At 41.2% G+C, this 9860-nt stretch overlaps 1 protein-coding gene across 3 annotated transcripts in view; it reads right to left on the bottom strand.

The window, feature by feature from the left end:
• Positions 1 to 1221: 1221 nt before the first annotated feature.
• The window catches only part of LOC111962630 (lysine-specific demethylase 7B-like), a 51974-nt gene continuing 43335 nt past the window's right edge, over positions 1222 to 9860 (bottom strand). For 2 of the 3 annotated variants that reach the window (XM_023985854.2, XM_023985853.2), the window contains exons 9-20: positions 8085 to 8191; positions 7900 to 7991; positions 7565 to 7651; positions 7058 to 7294; positions 6705 to 6829; positions 6213 to 6421; positions 6034 to 6128; positions 5795 to 5940; positions 5472 to 5620; positions 5307 to 5365; positions 4815 to 5103; positions 1222 to 4687 (exon numbers count right to left, since the gene is read on the bottom strand). In XM_023985854.2, coding sequence (XP_023841622.1) covers positions 4599 to 4687; positions 4815 to 5103; positions 5307 to 5365; positions 5472 to 5620; positions 5795 to 5940; positions 6034 to 6128; positions 6213 to 6421; positions 6705 to 6829; positions 7058 to 7294; positions 7565 to 7651; positions 7900 to 7991; positions 8085 to 8191 — 1684 coding nt within the window. In that variant the 3' untranslated portion in view covers positions 1222 to 4598. The remainder of the gene's footprint in view (positions 4688 to 4814; positions 5104 to 5306; positions 5366 to 5471; positions 5621 to 5794; positions 5941 to 6033; positions 6129 to 6212; positions 6422 to 6704; positions 6830 to 7057; positions 7295 to 7564; positions 7652 to 7899; positions 7992 to 8084; positions 8192 to 9860) is intronic. The other variant, XM_023985855.2, reaches the window with a different exon arrangement.

Raw genomic sequence — 9860 nt, 5'->3', positions numbered from 1 at the left:
TTACACCAGTCATGGACTGTTTTAAGGCTGTCCAGACTCCATGCCTTTCAAATCAGTGAGCACTGAAGAGATTGATTAAAGGGCACAGCAACAATTTAGTGTCTTGGGACTCAGAGTTCCATATTTCAGCAGTAGGGGGACACAAACACAAGGCACTTTACATTTGTGCACTGTTGCGTAATGATGACCAACCTGCTATATGTAAGTGTGGTACTATGAAAACCTCTAGCACTGTTTGATCTCCAAGCATGCACATTGTTGATGGAAATTTAAAAAAGTTTTTTTTTTCTTGCTTTACATTAGCTCTCACAGTAGTCATTGGTGACAGACGTTCATTCAAGTGATCCAAGCCTAGCTACCGCACCAAAGGCATTTGTCAAGGAAATATCTTACCCAGTCTTAATGATGCAGGTTAGTGGTTGAGAATAAATAAGGAAAACGTCACTTTAAAATATGTAATTATTTACAGGCCACATTGGGATACAGAAATAAACATTCAAATATTCATTGCAATGGGTTAGTGTCAAGACAAGCTTATCGTTTTCAATGATGAAATAAACTATTATAGACATTCAACCAAACCGCAGACTGGAAATGACCAACACTTCCCACAAATGTAAAAATAGTCTAAAATTCAGTTAAATACTGTACAATTAATAGTAGTCTACTGGAGAACAAGACTCTGCCAGAAGGCCAGTAATGCCTTGCATGATCAAACATGTTGGGACGATGAAAAGTGAAACAGTGTTGTTGAGTGTAACTGAAAAGCAACTCATGATCTTCGCCCTTTCAGAAGCTTAGACTTTTTGTTATTGTGGTTTTACAGGGCCTGGGAGTAAAATTGGAAGTCAAGCTTCTCTGAATTAATCTCTCCACACCATCTTGTTGTGGCTCTGTACTCCAGAAATGATATAATGACTGAAGTTAAAGTGCAGACTGTCAGCTTTAATTTTAGGCTATTTCCATCAATATCGGGTGAACCATTTAGAAATTACAGCACTTTCTGTGCATAGTCCACCCATTTTAGGGGACCAAAACTTTTGGGACAAATTCACGTGTATTAAAGTAGTCAAAAAGTTTAGTATTTGCTCCCATATTCCTAGCGCGCAATGATTAAATCAAGCTTGTGAATCTACAAACTTGTTGGATGTTTTTACTGTTTGTTTTGGTTATGTTTCAGATTATTTTGTACCCAATAGAAATGAATGGTAAATCATGTACTGTCATTTTAGAGTGCATTTTATTGTAAATAACAATTGACTGTTTCTAAACACTTCTATACTGAACAAAAATAACACAAAACAATTTAAAAGATTTTACTGAGTTACAGTTCATATAAGGAAATCAGTAAATTGAAATAAATTCATTAGGCCCTTATTTATGGATTTAACATGACTGGGCGCCGGCGCAGCCCTGGGTGGGCCTATACCCTCCCAGGCCCACCCACTTGGGAGCCATGCCCAGCCAATAAGTATTTGCTTTTCCCCCAAAAAGGGCTTTATTACAGACAAAAATACTCTCAGCACCCACTCAGACGATCCTGCAGAAGAACCCGGATGTGGAGGTCCTGGGCTCGTGTGGTTACACCCCTCAGGTGGATGGATTATCTTGGCAAAGGAGAAATGCTCACTAACAGGAATGCAAACAGGTTCGTGGTCTAAATTTGAGAGAAATAAGCTTTTTGTGCATATGGAACATTTCTGGGATCTTTTATTTCAGCTCATGAAACATGGGACATTAATGTGGATGCTACCACGATTACGGATAGTCCTGAATGAATTGTGAATAATGAAGAGTGAGAAAGTTAGACGCACAAATAATATACCCTCAAGACATGCTAACCTCTCACCATTTTAATATCAGGGGAGTTTAGCATTTTGGGGGGGGGGGTAAATGATATGTGCGTCTAACTTTCTCACTCATTCAGGATTATCCGTACTCATGGTAACATCCACATTAATGTAGAAGTGTTTAGAAACATCCAATTCTTAATTACAATAAAAGTGACTCAAATGACAACAAGTTTGTAGTTACAAGCTTGATGTAATCATTGCATGCTATCAATATGGGACTAAATAAACTTGAAACTACTTTAATACACAAGTGAATTAGTTCCAATACTTTTGATCCCCTAAAAATGGGGGGGACCATGTACACCAAGTGCTGTAATTTCTAAACGGTTCACCCGACATGGACGAAAATACCATCAAATTAAAGCTGACTAACCTCATAGTTACTGTATCATTTCAAATCCAAAGTGCTGGAATACAGAGCCAAAACAAAGAAAAAAATTCACTGTCCCAATACTTTTGGAGCCCAAGCACAATGGCTAAATACAGTAGGTAGCCAGGCAGATGGCACCATGAGCATGAGGGTGTGGATTAAAAGTAAATTCATGATGGGAACTCAGTTCTGTCACAAATACTTGAATGGGGGCATCTAAAGCTATTTGATATGCTTAAACCTGGAAGTTAGTGCAATATGCCTTGGCAGATAGCATATAAGAATGGTGAGGATTTAGTAGATGGCTCAACTTCACTTGGGGTCACCTCTGTTGGCATGCTCTTTGCTAAATGCAGAAAGAGGATTTGTATTCAAGAGGTTGCTTCTTTTGGTGCAACCATTCTCTGTAGCACAATGCCCATAAAATAAATATTTAAAAGTTCTTAGTCTAGAAACAGTCACCACCAAAGAGCCCTGAGCAGTTGTAACATAGTACCTCATTCCATCATTCACTTATTGAAGTGACGACGATTGACAACATATATGAACAAACTTCCCAATGAAAGTTGGGAAGACAGGCAGCATAATTACATTTCCATAAAAAGGAGTCAAGGTCACAACTAAAAGGGGTTTCCTAGTAACACTCGTAATACCAATGCATCTTTTTTTATGTAAATAAAATCAATGATCAGAAAGTGTCAACGATGATGGGTCATTTCATGTTGCTTATAAAAATAAAAATAAATGTTTCTTAAGTCAAGAGAATGTGTCCCTGAGAAAGACACCAACAGGAGCAATCTCTCACTTCGCCCATTCATGGGAATCACATTTTTGGCATTATCACCAACAAAAAAACACAACCAATTCAAAATCCAACCTGAGGTCTTTCAAGCCAAGGGTATAGTGATAGGGAAAATAAACATACACTAACAATAACTAGATCAGTAGCCATAATTACATTTCTCACATACACTTTGTACAATTATAAAATTATCAGTGTCACTTAAGACACATTTATAAAAATAAAAAAAATAAAAAAATTCATACTAACGAGTAAGACAAATATTATTTGATAATATCAATCTTAGCCGACCTAGAAGATAAGAAATGTGTATCATCTCCCAAACATTTCAAATCTAATTTAGGTCCACGTTAGTAGATTTTTGCTTAAATCCACCCATACGAATGTGATAGAGGCAACATATACAACCTGTTTGCGAATATAAAAAAATAATCACACACCCGTTACATTAACCATTGTAACAGGATTGTCATATCAAAGCCATTATTAACTTTTTTCACGATACATAATTCAATACCAGCAAAAGAAAAACAATAAAACACAAACACCAAAAGAGAAAGTTAAATAAATTAAGGATAACTTATATTTTCTGTTTATACATTCTGTACATTTTCTACTTGATAGCTTTTTGCAATTTCAAAAACCTTTCATAATAACAGCACTTTCAAGCTCCTGCCCTCCTTTGACCAATAGGTGGCACCAAAGGAACACATTTGATATGGTCAGTGATCCAACTATAGAGCAATGAGGAGTCGTAATCCCTTCAGTAAACAGAACCTGTAAACTTAATGTGTTGGGAGAGGTATTCTTGGAATGGCTTAATGTATTAGCGACAGATAGCTTTTACATACCGCGAGGCTGAGGTGCTGGAGTGCTGCATCAAAATATACCCCCCTCTCAAATTCAATCACTGGTGATTGTAACAAGAGGGTAGACGAAAGGATAACATGAATATGCACTTCAGCACCATTTAAAATGAGTTCAAACACCATAGCATCATTCTTGATCTTAAGTCAGACCAAACCAACACACTTCACCATGGGAAACTGTGTGCTTTCTTCTGTAAATCCATTATCTTGTTATCCAATTAGGGCTGTCAAATGATAAAATAAATTGGGTTAATTCCAGGATTTGCTGTGATTAATCACGATTAAATCGCAAATTCAGAATATGCTCAAATTGAGCTGTAATTTTATATTTTTTTTATACGAAAAGCATTACAAAAATATTCAAGTCTTGATTTTGTCCAAAGTAACGGTTAGCCAAATCAGGTAAATTGATAAAGCACACTTTTTTTAACCTAAATGTCAACTTGTTTGGACATCGCATCGTTGTTTTTGTCTGTATAGATTATGTATTTTGGATGTTTCAGTTTATTTTGAACGCTTTCAGACAATGCGATTAATCACACAAATAATGTAATAAAAAGAGTGCACTCAAGTTAACTGACTAAGGTCAATCCATCCAAGCAATGATTTTTGTAAAATGTGAGTTACAACCGAAAGAGTATATGGGCAGGGGGGCGAGTTGTCCCTTCTCAAAGTTATTTCTGTAGACATCAGGGTCTTGAGTGCTATAGCAAGAAGTGGTTGTTCCTGCTCAGCTTGAGAATCTTCCTTAGTCTCTGTTTAGCGGTGGCCATACCTTTCTTAGGACGTTTTCCTGAGGAGAAAAACATTGCACAGAGATCAATAACAAAAGGATGAGTGAGAGAGGAATAATGCTATGCTAATTCCAGCTACTACTCCAATAGATTAGCTAGATGAAATAAATAAATATTGAGTCAAACCTTTAGTCGCTTGATTACTGATGGGTGGGGTGTTTGGAGCGGGCCTCTTGGAGGGGTGCCGGGGGGGTGACAGGGAAGTCTCACTGTACTGGTAGTCAGTCCCTGAGCTGAGGTCCAGGCGGAGGGGGCTAGAGGCAGCCTGAGAGGGGCTTTGGTCACCCCAGGCCTCGCTGCTGTTACTGTTACTCCCACTGCTTTGATTGTCCATGAAGTTCTTGTTCTCCTGGATACTCTGGCTAAGCTTGGCTCGACACTCCTTATGCACATGCTGCTGTGCCCTCCGCTCATCCTAAAAGGAAGGGGAGATTATACTTTAAATTGGATCTGCTGTTCTTTGAACAAAATCCCAAATTGCTACCTAAAGAGGAATATTAGTAATTCAAATACAGAGAGTGATTCTGATGTAGTCTCAAATTAGAGACACCAGACTTAAGAGATGTCAGTCTCAGCATGTGCAGGCATGACCCATTCACTCTTGATTATTATTATTACCTGAAGGCTCAGTGTGGAGTTGCTGTCTGAATCATCCCCTGACACAGGCTCTTTTCCACCTACAGGACAAACACAGAGAAAGTTGACTATCTGAAATTTATTGAATTAGGGGCTTAGTCAAATTGAAATCTTGAACTTTATAAGCATTTCAGGACTGGAGTGTACCACTGTCAGGGGACTGATGAGCCAGGCTGGACCACCAGGGCTCCTGGGCAGTGCTGCTCTCCTCTGGTCTCTGAGGATAAAGCAGCCCTGCCATGGACAGCATGCCCTCAATAGCCTCCTCTTCTGTGGTTGGAGAGGTAGGGCGTTGTCTGCAAACGAGTATAGGAACAACTTAATGAATCTCTTAACTCAACTGGATAATGAATGAATCATGCACTGTATGCACTAATTTCCCCCATTGTATTTGTATTGCATTGGATTGATGCATACAGAATCCTTAGAACAAGAATGCCACTTGGTCCATTCATCCATGCTTCCTGTACCCTTTGAGTGGTTTGTCAAAGTGGTGAAGGGCCTGGCTGGCCTGGTGTAGGTCCTTCACACTGCCTCGCGCCATCCTGCAATGCTCCTTATCCTCGCTTTCCTCCTCCTCGGAGCTCCCCGAATCTTCCCCCGAGGAGTCCTTTTTCTGCACAATCACACAGATGTGTCAGCCTTTATAACTTAAACAGTTCTGTGTGAAGGAGAGACAGGGCCTTGGGGAGGAAGTGAGATTAGCTACCTGCATAGAGCAACGTTCTTCGGACTCAGAGTCTGAAATGTCGGAGTACACTACGGCTCCTTTCCTGAGATCGGAATTCACTCTTTCGAAAAACTCTGAGGAGGAAAAAGAGAAGGATGAATTAAATATCTGCACCTAAATGTTACGTGAAATTCTGGTGCATTCAAAGATGAGCCTACCTAAACCGTTGATTGACAGCTGGTGACTTGACCAGTTAGACTCACTGCTGAGGGGGCTGGGTTTCTCCTCTCTCTCTTGGTCTTGTTGCTGTTCCAGCTTGCTGTCATTGAGCTCGGTCTTCACCAGGAGCCCTTCCTTCTGGTGGTCGCCAGTCCTCTTACCGTCCCGCACCGGACTACTCTTCACCCTTGTGTGACGACGCTCATCTCTGTGCACACATACACACAATAGTAAGAGGAGAAAAAGCCTAGAGGCAAACAAATCACAGCATATGGAACTGAAAGCCATCTTACCTCCTGTTATTTAGTCAAGTTTATTTAAGTGATGAGTTGAAACATGTAAAGATTGCATAGTGCAGGTGGTACGTCCTAACATGTTAAGGCTGCACAACAGCAGCTCTGAGTTGTAACATGAAACCGCTCCAGCCAATAAGTTGAGCAGTGCAGAGCATCGTCAAAGCCAGTTGGAGGTGTTGAGTTCTTCCAGCTCACCTAATAATCCTGCCGTTGCACATCACCAGAAGGAGGTTGTTGTCCAGGCTCCTCTCCACCGCTGCAGCAGACGCCATGGACGTCTTATTGAACTTGGCCATCACCGTGGAGCTGAACGGGACATCCTGAGAAAAGGGCAGAGATTTACTTTTACAAAAGTTTATAATTAACCTATCCTCAGTGTATGGGTAACGTCCTCCAAGACATGGATAAACCAGGAAAAATGGAGTCATTGTAAATAAGAATGAGTTCTTAACTGACTTGCCTAGTTAAATAAAGGTTAAATAAAATAATTTAAAAAACGATGGGTTACACAAGCAGCATGGGGGAGGGTAGTGTGTCAATGCCCTCACCTCCTCAAAGGGTCCCACCTCCAGCCTCTTGAGCACCTGTCGCGTGTGCAGCTCCAGGATCTCCAGGTTGGAGGGGGTCTTGGGCGCATGGTGATGATGGTGGTGGTGGTGCCGTAGCCGTCTGGCTGTCCTGCGAGCATGATGTCTAGCCTTGTCAAGAGTCGACCGCATCAGTGGGCACGGTCCACATCCCTGAGATTTCACTGGCTTGCTACCTACACTCTGCTCCTCCTCCTCCTGTGGTCAAGAGATGCTAGTTAGTACAGAACCAAAACGCTACAATATCCAGCTTCAAAGAAACAGTGCTTTTGACTTGGTATTTATAAAGAGAAAAAGGAAAATATTCAGGGACAGCCAACTTTTACCTAATGAGCACAAATGTTTACAACCAGCTCCAAGTAAGAAGCTTCAGTGTCCTTGTGAGTCACTGATAATTTATTCTCCTTTATGTTCTCACATAACAGCCTGAGGCCCTCTCCCCTTCCTGTCTCCACACTGGGCCTTTACCTCCAGGTAGCGGATTTCCTTTGTGAGTTCTTTAATCAGATGGTTGGGTCTGATATGGTCCGGGACCTCACTGGCCTGCTCTGTGACCTGAGGAGAAGCAGAGAGCAGGGGGACAATGAGGGGCTTGTACTGTCTTGTCTGCAGATGGTGGTTACAGTTTCCCCAGCCAGATCATACCATACCAACCTGCCCACCATTGGCCTTGAAGGAGCCCAATGTAGATTACATTAGAATGTAGATATTGTGACCAAATGTTCTATTCTATAGAGTCAGATGTTGCACAGACAAAAGAAGCCAATTTGCCAACGAGAATCTGGTTTTCTGTAGTATCCTACCTCTCGTTTCAGCCAGTTTTTCAGTGCAGTAATCAAGGCTTTCACTCCATCTGTCAGGTAGACTGGGGGCTGGCAGTTATCCTCTCGTAACTCTGAGAATCATATGAGAAGGATGTTGAAAAAAAGTGCAGAGTCACATCACCAAAACAGCAACAAACTCCTCCGCTGAGTGGTATTTCTCACACCTTTTAGAGTCTCCCGTAGATTATTGGCCACGTACCAGCAGATTGCCTCAAAGTAAGGGAATTTGAAGAGGTCCGGAGTCTTTAACCGCCACTCCATTTCATAACACCTGTAATTGAGGATGCAGCAATGGAGATCAAACACAGCTCCACAGGGCTGAGACCTAGGCTGAACACATTTAAAATACTCAAATGCGGGACGATTTTACAGGACAGTTTAGTAGCCTCCATTAATATTTGTAAGTACGTGATTGTTTGAAGATAAGACATTGACCTATGTCTCTTCTTGCGCTGCGTAGAATATCAGATCTCAACAACGATTTTAAAAGTGTTTAACATCACCAGTAACACATTCCTATGTTATATGTCTTGTCATAAGCGGGTTGGAATGTCGATTCACATCAAATGAATAGGAATTCTGACTGAAATATAGGACAAATCAAACTTTTTTGGTAAATTAGTGGCATTTTAAATTTGTTGATAAAATGCGGGAAATTATTGTTTGGTAGCGTGGCGCGGAACAAAATATGGGACTGTCCAGAACATGTGGTCACCCTAACAGAGACCCATCCCACTGGGCACAGATGTCAGTTCAATGTCTAGTTTAGAATTTTTTAAACATTTTACACTACATGTGGACACCCCTTCAAATGAGTGGATTCGGCTATTTCAGCCACATCCGTTGCTGACAGGTGTATAAAAATCGAGTACACAGACATGCAATCTCCATAGACAAACATTGGCAGTAGAATGAACCGTACTGAAGAGCGCAGTGACGTTCAACGTGGCACCGTCATAGGATGACACCTTTTCAACAAGTCAGTTCATCAAATTTCTGCCCAGCTAGAGCTGCCCCGGTCAACTGTAAGTGCTGTTATTGTAAAGTGGAAATGTCTAGGAGCAACAACGGCTCAGCTGCAAAGTGGTAGGACACACAAGCTCACAGAAAAGGGTCGCGAGTGCTGAAGTGCCCAAAATTTAGTTTTTGCCTGTCCTCAGTTGCAATACTTACTACCAAGTTCCAAACTGCCTCTGAAAGCAACGCCAGCACAATAACTTTTCGTCGGTAACTTGAAAATTGGTTTCCATGGCCGAGCCGCAGCACAGGTAGACGGCAGGTAGCCTAGTGGTTAGAGCGTTGGACTTGTAACCGAAAGGTTGCAAGATCAAATCCCCGAGCTGACAAGGTAGAAATCTGTCATTCTGCCCCTGAACAAGGCAGTTAACCCACTGTTCCTAGGCCGTCATTGAAAATAAGAATTTGTTCATAACTGACTATCACCATGCACAATTCCAAGCGTTGGCTGGAGTGGTGTAAAGCTCACCGCGATTGGACTCTGGAGCAGTGGAAACGTGTTCTCTGGAGTGACTGCTTCACCATCTGGCAGTCCGACAGATGAATCTGGGTTTGTCGGATGCCAGGAGAACGCTACCTGCCCCAATGCATAGTGCCAACTGTAAAGTTTGGTGGAGGAGGAATAATAGTCTGTGGTGAAGGGAATCTTAGTGAAGGGAATCTTAATGCTACAGCGGCATTCTAGACGATTCTGTGCTTCCAACTTTGTGGTAACAGGCCCTTTCCTGTTTCAGCGTGACAATTTATTTTATTTAGCCTTTATTTAAAACAGGGAGTCACACAGATAAAAAATATATTTAGCCTTGTATAACATTACAATAAAAACAGAATAATAAAACATACATGTATAAAACAATATAATTCAGCACACAAACATATTTAATAAAAGCAATCACATTCAACTGCATAGAGGTCCTCAATCA

Source organism: Salvelinus sp. IW2-2015, linkage group LG4q.1:29, assembly GCF_002910315.2.
Source record: "Salvelinus sp. IW2-2015 linkage group LG4q.1:29, ASM291031v2, whole genome shotgun sequence".
NCBI classification, from domain to species: Eukaryota; Metazoa; Chordata; class Actinopteri; order Salmoniformes; family Salmonidae; genus Salvelinus; species Salvelinus sp. IW2-2015.
Note: the sequence above shows the minus strand (reverse complement) of the source record. Positions and strands in the feature narration are given on the sequence as shown.